The 13,440-nt window shown below is 36.7% G+C and overlaps 1 protein-coding gene across 11 annotated transcripts in view; it reads left to right on the forward strand.

Annotated features, from left to right (window-relative positions):
- Window positions 1-13,440, forward strand: part of ATE1 (arginyltransferase 1) — a 163,092-nt gene that overhangs the window by 13,118 nt on the left and 136,534 nt on the right. For 8 of the 11 annotated variants that reach the window (XR_012020472.1, XM_072805060.1, XM_072805062.1 and 5 more), the window contains 2 exons: window positions 3,197-3,429; window positions 6,365-6,493. Coding sequence is in view for 10 of the 11 variants with exons in the window: in XM_072805060.1 (XP_072661161.1) it covers window positions 3,197-3,429; window positions 6,365-6,493 (362 nt within the window). In the remaining variant the exon portion in view is untranslated. Of the gene's footprint in view, window positions 1-3,196; window positions 3,430-5,274; window positions 5,404-6,364; window positions 6,494-13,440 lie in introns of all 11 variants that reach the window. The other 3 variants (XM_072805061.1, XM_072805056.1, XM_072805054.1) reach the window with 1 other exon arrangement.

Here is a 13,440-nt window from a genome sequence, read left to right on the forward strand (position 1 = left end):
TCAGTTTGGATAGTTATGCTTCAGTTCTTGAATTTGTTTATACAAAATGATCCAAAGGAGACATTTTTATTACCATTTTAGTTTTTCTTATCTAAATCATGTTAACATACAGAAAATTTTGTTTGCATTTTGCTTGAATAGTTTTTTTTTTTTAAGCTTTTACTTATTCATTCATGACAGAGAGAGGCAGAGACACAGGCAGAGGGAGAAGCAGCTCCATGCAAAGAGCCGGATGTGTGGGACTCGATCCTGGGACTCCGGAATCACTCCCTGAGCCGAAGGCAGATGCTCAACTGCTGAGCCACGCAGGCGTCCCTTGAATAGTTTTTTTTAATGGTACTTTTATGGTACTTAAAGGGATGCCAACTGAGATTTCATTCTAATTAGTAAGACTAGTCCAATAAAATGTTCCATATGATTTAGATAATTTCTTTCAGTGCTTACTCTCTTGGGTGATAGGGTCAGTTCTTTATTATTTTAATTGTTATAAGATTACTTACAGTTTGTTTTAAATTTTTTAATTTTGGAAATGTAGACAGTATCAGAATGAACTTCCACATACCTTGCTCTCATGTGACACTATTACTGACTTATGGGCAACTGTTGTTTCATCTGTACTCATCATCCAGTTGCCCCCTCCAATGCTGTATTGAAACAAATTCCAGACACTGTATTGTTCCATATGTCAGAATGCATCTCTAAAAGATAATAACTTTGGGGATGCCTGTGTAGCTCGGTTAAGCATCCCACTTGTGATTTGGGGCCAGGTCATGATCACATTAGGTTATGAGATCAAGCCCTGCTTTGGGCTTCATGCTCAGCAAGAAGTCTGCTTAAGATTTTCTTCCTCTTCCTCTTTCCCCACTCACATCTGTGAGCTCATGCGCACACTCTCTCTAAAATAAATCTTAAAAAAAAAAATAAAAATAAAAACTTTCAAATACATATTCACAATACCACTATTATACCAAAGTAAGATTCCTTATGTTACTGAATATTCCATGTTTAAGTTTCTAATATTTAAGTATTTGTATCAGGATCCAAACATAGATGCATATTGCAGTTGGTTGACAGAGAAAATTTCTGTAGGTCTGTAGGTTCTGTCCATCACTTCCACTTTTTATTTGCACTTTATTTGTTGAAGAAACTAGATTGGCTGTTCTGGGTTATTTGATTACATCTGCAGTGCAGTTTAACATATTCCTGTACTGGCCTGTAAATTGATAGTTGGATCTAGAAATTCAAGACTAAATCAGATCAGATTCAAGATTAAATTGTTTTGTTTTTGTTTTTGGTGTTTTTGTTTTGTTTTGCTTTTTCGGGGGGAGAGAGAGGTCTTTTTTTTTTTTTTTTTTTTTAAGATTTTTATTTATTCATGAGAGACAGAGAGGCAGAGACATAGGCAGAGGAAGAAGCAGGCTTCTCATAGGGAGCCCGATGTGGGACCCGATCCCCTGACCCGGGATCATGCCCTGAGCTGAAGGCAGATGCTCAACCACTGAGCCACCCAGGTGTCTGAGAGAGAAGTCTTAATCAGATTTGAAAACTGTTTATTTGAAGGTGGGTAAGTTTACTTCATGGGTGGTGGAAATGTGCTTTGAGACACATAATGTCTGGGTACCTCTCTTTGTTAATGCTAATAGCCATGGATCAGAGCTCAATGCTTAAATCCTTTGATCCATTAGATATTCTTTTTTTTTAATTTTATTTTTTTTAAAGATTTATTCATGAGAGAGCAAAGAGAGAGAGGCAGAGACATAAAGCAGAGAGTAGCAGGCTCTATGCAGGGAGCCCAATGTGGGACTCGATCCCAGGACTCCAGGGTCACACCCTGGACTGAAGGCAGACGCTTAACCGCTGAGCCACCCAGGTGTCCCTAAACATTTTATTTATTTATCCATGAGAGATACAGAGAGAGGCAGAGGCACAGGCAGAGGGAGAAGCAGGCCCCACACAGGGAGCCCGATGTGGGACTCGATACTAGGACTCCAGGATCATTCCCTGAACCAAAGGCAGATGCTCAACCACTGAGCCACCCAGGTACTCCAGTACTCTGGGTCTTGATTTTCTTTTCTATAAAATTGAACTTGTTAGTCTTATAAAACTTTATATTGCTGACTTTCGTGTGATTTGTAAATACTGTTTTAGGATATTAAAATAACATTTTTTGTTAATAACCTTAAAAGAATTACAAAAGTATGTTCATTGTTAGAGAATTTGGAGAAAAGAGAACACTGCAAGAAAAAGAGCAAGAAAAGTCCTTTCTCTACTTTCTAAACCTGTGTAAAATGACTGTTAGCAGAGTGGTATGTTTCTTTCCAGGCTTTTTTCTGAATATTTTCCATGTATCTATTTATACATAAGTGGAATTACTTTCTAATCTTATGTAATGACAAATTTCTGAAAACTTCTAAGAATTTCAAATGACTATTTGATATTCTGCTTAGTTTTAAAAAGTATATAATAATTCTGTTATTGGGCATTTAAATTATTTTGAAGTTTTCATTTGTGTTCATTATTTGCCTGTAGCTTTTAATGATCTTAGCATCAAGTCCTTGAAGATGCTTACTAGGTGAAAGGGCATGCACTAAAATTTGTGGTTTATTGAAGTTAAAATTTTTATATCTTAAAGGCCTTAAGTTTGATATTTTCTCTTTTAATTCAAACTAAACTCTTATTAACTGGAACTGAACAAATGAGTCCTTTTGGTTAGATAGACACAAATATTTAAAAGTAAGTGAGGGCATTTTTTCATTGAAAAACCTGCCAAAGTGTTTTCCGGGGTTAGTACTCATTTACTCCTAATCATGTATTTATGTCACCAGTGTTTTGAGAGAAATCTCTCTCACGAATGCGCTGAAAATATCTGTGTCCTGAAGTAGAAGATATTTAGTTTTTTTTTCCAGCTTATAAAGGCAAAGAAGTGGATGAATATTAATTTTTTTTTTAATTTTCAGAGTAGGAGCTGTGTGAAAAGTTTCTGTGACTATTTTCTTTGACAGTTTCTGCTTCTGAGGTAGAATTTTATGATTAACTTAGAGCTCTACACCAGAATCTCCCGAAACCTCTATCTACAAAGCTGACTTAACTATTGAAACTCTTTGGACTTAATTGTATAGAACCTTTGAGATTTTTGAAGAAAAAAAAATTTCTAGAGTCAAATGTGATTGATCTAATATTTTGCAATTGTTTTTAGGCAAAGGGGCAGATTTGAGTAAGCCTCCATGTCGGAAAGCAAAGGAAATCCGGAAAGAAAGGAAAAGGTTAAAACTCATGCATCAGAACCCAGCTGGAGAACTAGCAGGTTTCCAGGCTCAAGGTGAACTGCCATCTTTGTTCCAACCAAAGGCTAATAAATCCAACCAGCCCAAATCACTTGAAGATTTAATTTTTGAATCTTTACCAGAGAATCCATCACACAAGTTAGAGGTACTTTGGAGGGTGTTTTATTTTGTTGTTGTTGTTGGTACCTTGTTTATTTTCATTTGAGGTTATATAAATTGATGTTTTGCTGTTTAAATAATGGGAAATTAAAGTGAACTGGGATGGAGAAGTATTTGTAGTTAGTAAGCTAACTGCTATTTGAGAAAAACTTTTTTTTTTTTCTTTTTAAGATTTAAAATAAATACTTTTAGGTGGTTTGGCTACTAATTCCAGTTTTAGCATGTTACTTACTGTTTAAGGGACTCTGGTTTCTTGTATCCCTTGATTGAAATTTAGTAGTTAAAGGGACAAAATATACTATTTAAAATTTCATTTTTGCCAGTTTTGGTTACATTGTGAAGTAGAGCACATAATACTAGGCAAATCACTATTTTATCCATTCCAATATTCTGATCTTGATTAAGGCAACAAATGATAAAACATAAGTGAGCCAGCAATTAGCAATTAACTAAATAGTACTATGGTATAGTATTTTAATCCTCTCAATAATTATTTCAAAGATGTAGGCATAGTATGATTACTTTTAGAGTATTCTTATTATTTTTTATTTATATTCCAGATTAAGTCTACATTCTTCAGTATTTGGTATTTATACATTTTTTTCTGAAACATTAATGCTAATGATTTTATTCTCATATCTCATTAGTAACTGGTCATTGTTTGAATTTATAGCTTAATACTATCTAAGTGTCACTAATGACCTGATATTGAAAATTAACCTTAATGCAGTCTAAACCTTGGGATCATATATATTACCAGACATAGACATAAGTCTTAACAACTTTGACTAGCTGCTCAGATTTTGTTTTTTTGTTTTGTTTTTGCTGCTCTGATTTTGGTATTGACTTTCTCTTTCTCAAATTGTAAAGAGAATTGAATACACTACTTTATGTAATGAAGAGTCCTTTGTCTTTTGATCATAACTAATCATGTGTTCAGGACACCAGGCCCATCTCCCATATCAGTTCTACAGTGGGCAGCTTTTACTTTTTTAATGTAACGATACCTCAGATGGGCAGAGATTTTTTTTTTGTCCACTGTATGTCAGTCTTTTCAAAAGAATGACTTCTTATGGCACACATGAATATTTTCCAGTTAGCATTTTTATTATATTGCATTTGATTTTTTTCTTTTACTCTTCTGTTTTGCTAACACATTTTAGCTGGTTAGTATAAATAATTGATGTTAAAATAAATGTTCACCATTACTGTGTAATAAACTGTTGTTAATTCATCCTCATTTTATGTGTGAGGAAACTAGAGCACAAGGAGGTAAATTTCTTTGCTTGACCAAGATGGTGACATGAAAATTTGAGTAAAAGAAATCTAACTTTAGAGTCTTCGTTCTTAACTCTGCCATGAAATAGGAATACTTTGTGAGGGTTGTCTCTCACACTTATAAAAAAAATTTGTAAGTTTAGAGTTAGCAGTGATTCATGAAAAGTGTCTAAAAATACATTCACATTTTTACTTTTTCTGACTGATTTACTGAAGGTGAGTTGAATGTACCTAGAATTAAGAGTATTTATTTGTGTTTGTGTATTGAATGCCAGAAGTATTCTGCTGTTTTACAATAGAGTCCATCTTCCATAGTTCAGTCATAGGTCTTTGTCTTAAGAGTTCAGACAGGATTTTCTGCCTTTTTAATATGTCTGTAAGTTGGAGAAATAACTTAAAAAAATATTACTATCTTGTTGATTTTTAATGTTAAAATATTATATGTCTGTGCTTTAATATGGAAACTTTTGATTTCTTTTTGGGTGGGAGTAACTATTGCATATTCTGTGGAATAAATTAATTAATGAACATTGTTTTTTAACTCCTTCTGAAGGTGAGGGTGGTGAGATCATCTCCACCAAGTTCTCAGTTCAAAGCCACATTTCAGGAGTCTTACCAGGTCTATAAACGTTACCAGATGGTTATTCACAAGGACCCACCTGATAAACCAACTGTGAGCCAGGTCAGCAGGCCAAGTGTAATTTTTCTGTGCAAATGGAACTTTCCCCTCCATTTAATACCATTGTATTATAACTTGATTTATTTGTGGTACCTTGTATTTATATTCAATTGGCAGCATATCTGCAAAATGATAGGAGTATGGAGTAAGAGGCATTCTGAAAGTGCAGATTTTCCCTAACACACATTAATGCTAGTCACATGTAATTTCAAAGTGGAAGTAACACGTAAAATGAATTTTCTTTATTTAAAGTTATTATGTCTAGATGTATTTCTCTAAAAATTAATAAGTAGAGCTCTAAGATAAAATGTGAGGAAAAAACAAAAGAGCCTTTATATTTTTATGACAGGCATGCTTTGCACAACATGGTTAATATGCTTTATCTCCATTTAAAAGTCATGTGTAGACAGAGTTCATAAGGGCCAAATTATTAAGAAAAAAAAAAAGCCAAATTATACTTTGTTGATGTACTACCTATACACAACTGAGTGGGACTAGAAAAGTAAGCTAGTAGAATTTTTTTTAAAGATAATAGAATATTTTAATAGAAGTTCTCATATGCTTGTAATTTTATAAACCAGATTACCCAAGAAAAATGTGGAAGGGGAAAAAATCTTAAAACACTTCATACTAGTAGAGGGGACAGAAGTAGTGCCCCACTACCATGAGCAACAATGTTGATTCTGTGCAGAGAACCACAGAGGGGGAAAGAGCAAAAAACAAAAGAAAAACAAATTGTCCTGGCCCTTACGAGTTAAACATTTTCATATGTAGTAGTATAAAGTTAGCACTTTAGGCTCCGTGCCAGTCAGCACGTTCCAGGGTTTATTCATTTCTTGAAAAACTCCAGTGCTGAGCTTTGGAAGTGGATTTGCGGAGATCTTACTCTAGCCTCACCTTCAGAAGCACATCACCGGGGAGAGATGTTTCAATAGCATTTGCTTGTATTTTCCTTGCTCTGAAGGTGAGGTTAGTCCCTGTCTCCTTTGAGGACCCAGAGTTCAAGTCGTCCTTCAGCCAGTCATTTTCTTTATATGTCAAGTATCAAATGGCCATACACCAGGATCCACCCGATGAATGTGGGAAGACTGAGGTACCTTTTGTGAAACGTTTTTTCCTATCTTGATGAGGTTGTCTGTGAAGAAGCATAATATAGAACTTTCTTTCACTATTTTCTTGTTACATAGAGCTGATGATCCTTTTCAATATACATGACTAAACTTTTGTGAAAACTAGTCCTACATGTGAGCATTTAAGTCCCTCAGAGAAAAAGGATAGATTCTTATTCACGGTTCTAAGAACCTGGTGTAGCGTGTTTGTGTCCAGTCATCAGGCTGAGTCAGCAGATATTACCGAGTGCTGGTTTTGTGCCAGAGCAGACCATGTGTCATGTACAGAGGGAAGAGTTAATAATCAAATGGGAAAGATGGACCAGTGAACATATCTTAAGAAACCAGTGGAAAAGAATCAAATATGTTGAGATTATATAGACTGTCACTTCACAAGCATTTACTGAGGGCCTCTATTTTCCAGCTGGAGAGATCTAAATGAATGAGAGATTGCATATTTCTCACAGGGGGATATTAAAAGAAAGATGCCAACAGATGCAGAAGAATTAAATTTTGGGTTTGTTTTAATGACACAGACTGTTTTAGCTTAAAAGAGATGATTAGTAAGACAGGAGTTAATGCTGTATGTTCCCTGAGGGGGGCTGACTTTCAGGTCAGAATCTTACTAGATGAGTGTGGTCTGCAGACCAACAGCATCCACCTGGAATGGGATCCCACTTCAACGGTGCTGAATCCAAATCTGCATTGGGAATTAGGTCTCTGGGCAATTTGCATACTCATTCTGGTTTGGGAAGTGCTTCCTTAAGTTCCCTGTTGAAACATGCAGTTGTGGATGATGACAGTAAGGAGTCTGCCAGCTGTAAGAAGCAATCTTTGATATTCTCAGGGGGTCTTACTCCTTTTGAACATTATTCTTTCCTATTACCCTGGAAATTCTGGCTTTGTGCTTCTTGCTTATCAGGTATGAATGGTTGGGCCACAACACAAGGCCACGATCTGGTATGTTTACTGGGTAAAGATTCGTTTCCTGGAACTTTGCCTGCTTAAGCTTCAGGCGTCCAGTCCTGCAGACTAGTCCATTGCTAATGGTGTTCACAGCCTGATTGGGGCAACAGACGGATAGGCATTTCCAGTGCCATTTGGGTTGACTATTGGAGTAGAGTAAGTAGGTGAAGCCAGCTTAGTATAGGACAGGAGGTTAAAGAGGTTTTTTTCTGAAGGAGGTGACTTCTGAGCCAAGTCTTGAAGAATAAGTAAAGGTTTATCAGGCCAAAAGGGAGAAGGGCATTTTTGGCAATAGGACTGTGTATGTAAGAAATATAAAATGCTACCTATGGAATATTCTTGGTGAAGAAATAGAGCCTGAACTATATAAGCTTCTATTTTTTTTTTTTTTAAGATTTATTTATTTATTCATGAGAGACACAGACACAGGCAGAGGGAGAAGCAGGCTCCATGCAGGGAGCCCAACATGGGACTCGATCCTGGGACTCCAGGATCACACCCTGAGCTGAAGGCAGGCATTAAACCACTGAGCCACCCAGGGATCCCCTATATAAGCTTCTAGATAGAATAACCAGTTCACAGAAAATACGAGGGATAAAGGATTATTTAAAATGATACTTGGGCACTTTTGTAATCCAAATACATAATAAACAGTATTTTTTTTAATAAAATAATTTTTATTGGTGTTCAATTTACCAACATACAGAATAACACCCAGTGCTCATCCTGTCAAGTGTCCCCCTCAGTACCCGTCACCCACTCACCCCCACCCCCCCGCCTTCCTCCCCTTCTACCACCCCCAGTTCATTTCCCAGAGTTAGGAGTCTTTATGTTCTGTCTCCCTTTCTGATATTTCCCACACATTTCTTCTCCCTTCCCCTATATTCCCTTTCACTATTATTTATATTCCCCAAATGAATGAGAACATACACTGTCCTCCTCCGATTGACTTACTTCACTCAACATAATACCCTCCAGTTCCATCCACTTTGAAGCAAATGGTGGGTATTTGTTGTTTCTAATGGCTGAGTAATATTCCATTGTATACATAAACCACATCTTTATCCATTCATCTTTCGATGGACACCGAGGCTCCTTCCACAGTTTGGCTGTTGTGGACATTGCTGCTATAAACATCGGGGTGCAGGTGTCCCAGCGTTTCATTGCATAGTATTTTTTTTTTAAAAAAAGGAGAAATGTCTAGATTCAAAGCTTAAAAGTTTAAAAAATATAACTACAGTACCGTAATCACACTCAGCAAACTTAACAGTAATTACATCATCTTATGCCCAGTATATGTTCGATTTTCTTTAGCTGTCTCAAAAATGTCTTTTTTTTTTTTTTTTTTATAGTTGGTTTGTTTGGATCAAGATTCATGTAGGATCTATGCATCACATTTTATTTTTTATTTTTTTTATTGATATTCTTCTAAACATCTTTTAATTTAAAATAAATTTCCCTCTTGTTTTTAATAGCATTTTTGAAAGAAACTGGGTCGTTTATCTTAGAATTAATTTTGCTTTCTTCTATTGACACTTTTTGAAAATAGAAACAAATGTTTATACAATATATGTGCTTGTGTGTGATCTTTCTGTGTGGTGTGTGTATATGTATCTATGTATGTTTTTACAGTACATATACATGCACATGATTCCCCTTTATTATATGAACATAGCATACTTGGAGGTTACACAAGAATAATATATGGAAATCTTCATTTTCTAGCTGCCAAGTATTAGCATGGTTTCTTTAGTCTGACCTTTAATGGTGGCCATTTGGTGATTTCTGGTCTTTTACCCTTTCATAAAGCATTGTAGGTGTACTCTTGTGCATAGAATTGTTTGTATTTTTGTCATTGTGTATTTGTTAGAAGCTTCAGGTTGCTGGGTCAGTTCCTCTCCACAGGGGGTTCCTCTTCACAGGGATTGTAGCCAGCAATCTGTGAGAATGCCTATTCCTCCAATGCCTTGGTCACTCAGATTTTTATAATTGTGAATTTTTGCCATATACATGCAAATGAAATTTGTGTGGTTTTAATTTTCATTTCTTTTATTATAAATGAAATTGAGCATGTTTTCTTATGTTTAAAATCCATTTGAGTTTTATCTTCTGTGAACCATGTCATAGTTTTGCTTGTTTTTCTAGGAGTATTGATTTTTTTTCATTCATTTCTTAGACACTGTTTATATAATAAGGACTTATGCCCTTGGGATAAAAGTTGCAGATTTTTTTTCAGTTTATCATTTATCTTTCTACTTCACTTTTGGTGTTTTGTAGTGCCATCAAATAATCAAGGGGCCAGAATTTGTAGACTTTAAAGTCTTGGACTTTTAACCTTAGTGGTAATAAAGAATTATTGAAGGATTTTAGATAGTGTAACTAGAGAATTCCATTTAGTTGTGTTAGAATTTGATAGGCAACAAAAAACCGAAGTTGAATTGATTTTAAGAAGGGATTTATTTGCATATGTAATGAAGAAGTTTTGGCTTCACTAGATCTCAGGAAAATACCATTAGTGTTTCTTGCTTGTGGTCTCCCACCTTGCTTTCTTTGTAAGGGTCGAATCTGAACCAGGCACATGGTGGCAGAGATAATGATGTCAGTTTAAGGTACGTTGTTCTCACAACAAGTGATCTCAGCAAAAAATAACGTGCACTTCTTACTTCAGTAAGAAGTCCCAAGGAAGGTACTGATTGGCCCAACTTGAGATCTATTCTTATCCCTGAACCAGCCACTGTGATGACTGGGGGATGGAGAACTCTGGTCATGTTGGATCACGTGTTCTACCCAAGAGCTTCAGTGGAGGAAGGTACTTATTTGAACCACATGTTTTAAAAAGAGTAGAGGAGTGGTTCCCACTAGAATGTTGGCCAAGGGCAGGTGTGTGCGGGAGGTTTTACTAAAGAGTGGTGAGACTTGAGGCAGAGCCAGCGAGGTATGATGGACTTGAAGTCCACACTAGTAGGAAGAGGATGGTGAGGGTACAGCAGACACTTCAGAGAGAGTTGTTGAAGATTTGGTGTTTGACTTTGGAAGTTGGAAATGGAGGGGAGGGATGGGTCCAGATTGAATTTTTTTTTTTTTTTTTGGTTCTGGCTTACATGATTGGGTAGATCATGATGACCTTCTCTGAGATAAGAAACACAAGAGGACGAAGAATTTGTGCATTTTGGGACAGAAAATGAGTTCTATGTTGGCCAGGTTGTGTTTGAGAAGCCTGTGGGGCAACTAACCATGGGAAGATACTAATCAGAAACTAGGAGAGGCACCAGGGTGGTGCTCTGTAGTTAGACTCAAAGCATGATTGAGGCTTTTTTTTTCCCCCCTCTCAGCATGGGGCTTGAACTCAACTCTGAGATCAAGAGATAGGCTGAGCTTGAGTCAGATGCTTAACCAACTGAACCACCTAGGCACCCTGATTGAGGCTTTTTAAAAACGGTTTTGTAGGGACACCTGAGTGGCTCGGTTGGGTGTCTGCCTTTGGCTCAGGTCATGATCTTGGGGCCCTGGGATTGAGTCCCACATCGGGCTCCCTGCTCATTGGGGAGTCTGCTTCTCCCTCTGCCTCCCCCCCCCTCCACCCCCCACTGGTGCTCTCTTGCTCTCTCTTTCAAATAAATAATCTTAAAATCAAGGCTTTGTATTCGTCTGTGTGCTACATTTTCTCAATTTTGTTATATATTATGGGAAGCTCTAATATGTAATATAAATGATGCATATTATAGGGTATAATCCATACTATAAAAGCGGTATATATATATATTTTTTAGAAAGATGAACATGGCATTTAATTTAAATTTTTCTACAGTAAATTTTAATTTGAGCCATTCAGATTTGTATTTCCTTTTGTATGCAGTTAACTGTACATTTTTCATTTACATTCACTACCATCAGTAGTACTGAACTTTGGGTATGTGATTTGACCTTGTGTTTAAATAGAACTATGTAATGGATTTCTTTATTATAGCCAAATAGCTTTGCCTTAGTGATCTCCTTTATAGAATCACATGCTTACAGCAAATTTATGCCGGTGAAAATGATTTTGACAGAACAGTATTTTGATTTCAAGTGAGTATGGCTTTGTAAATACTGTATTGGATTTGATAAATCCTTTGACATTGAGATCATCCATAGCATTTTATTTACCTGACATCTAACTGCATTCTTACAGAGTTGTCAGAGACCTATAAAATGGTATATTTTTAAAAGATTTTATTTATTTATTTATTCATGAGAGACAGAGAGAGAGGCAGAGACATTGGCAGAGAGAGGAGAAGCAGGCTCCATGCAGGGAGCCCGATATGGGACTCGATCCTGGGACTCCGGGATCATGCCCTGAGCCAAAGGCAGACACTCAACTACTGAGCTACCCAGGCGTCCCTAAAATGGTATTTTTCTTATAAGCTGATTTGTTCATCATCTCTCTGAATATAGTTTCTAAGAAATAAAGTATTATCTTGCAGATCAAGACTCTGCACTATGCTTTTTTTTTAATAACAGCTTTATTGAGATGTAATTCACCCATTGAAAGTATATGATTCAGTGGTTTTTTTGTACGTTCAGTTGTGTAGCCATCATCACTAACACCAGAGCATTTCATCATCCCAAAAGAAGCCCCATGCCCCATTACCCATCAATAGTCACTCATTTTTTTTCTTGAATGCCCTAGCTCTAAGCGTGACTATTTCATTTTCCATCTTTGGGTTTACCTAATATGAATATTTCATACAAATGGAATTATATGGTATGTGGTCTCTTGTTGACTGGCTTGTTTTACGCAGCATAATGTTTTCAAGGTTCATCTGTGTTTCAGCATATACCAGTATTTCTTTTTATGGATGAATAATATGACATTGTACCACATTATGTTTCTCCATTCATGAGTGGACATTGGGTGGTTTTCATTTTTTTGTTTTTTTTTGAAAAATTCTGTGTACATTCATGTACAAGTGTTAGGTGGACATACTCCTTTCTCTTTGGAATGTAGCTAGGAGTGGATTTGAGTTACTATCTAGTGTAATTCCTTACACTGTTACAAAGTGTTACAGCTTTGTTCCCATCCACCTTCTTAACGATGATGTCAAATATATTGTCATAGTTTCAACAACACAATTATGCTCTTTTATACAATTGATTATAAAATCAATAGGGAAGAAAGGAGAGTATGCATTTATATGAAGTCTGAGAGGTCTCTGGTGTCACTCCCTAGGGCTCAGCCTTGAGCATTGCATTTACCCTGGGATGACCGTGATCTTCCCAGTTTTCTATTTTATCTTGATCCTGTATTAACGTGTTTATTTCTGTTGGTATCAGACCTAGCTCTTAGGCTACGCTAATTGCTGGCTGATTGCTCCGTGCTTTTCAGCAGTGACCTGGGCATAAATTGCTCTGTAGTCTGGTTTAATTAAATTTGGGCCCCTTTGCAGGGACAGTTTTGAGGCTGTTCTTTACAGTTTGGACTCCAAGAGGGCTCTTCCTAGCTGTCTCTTCATGTTTTTCTCTGGTGTATCAGCTGGGCCTGTGGCTTAGCTTATTTCCCTCATGAAACTACTGGTCTCTTCTTACTGACTTATCACCAAAATCTCAATTTTTAAGAATAACCTTAGGCTTGAACTTCCCATGCACTGTTGCAAATATAGTTACTTTCCCTGGGAATTGGTGAGGTGCACTCTATTCTTGTTGCCTGCCCCTTTGCCCCTCATGCTACTGCTCTGGAGTTAGGAGTAATAATAGTCATTTCCCTTTGAGGGACACTCCTGCTTTATAAACAGGGCAGTGGTCAGGAGCAGCATCTTCTGGTCTTCTCCAGGTAAGATAGTTAAATTTTGGGCTAGTTAATAAGGACTTTCAGGCCTTTGAGCTGCCTTAGAGATGGTTCCGTGTAAGGAGAGGATCACTGCTGCAGACAAGGCCCTTTATCTGTTGTGTTTTCATCCTAGAAATTCTTACTTCACTTGGCAAAACC

This window comes from Canis lupus, chromosome 29 (genome assembly GCF_048164855.1).
Source record: "Canis lupus baileyi chromosome 29, mCanLup2.hap1, whole genome shotgun sequence".
NCBI lineage: Eukaryota > Metazoa > Chordata > Mammalia > Carnivora > Canidae > Canis > Canis lupus.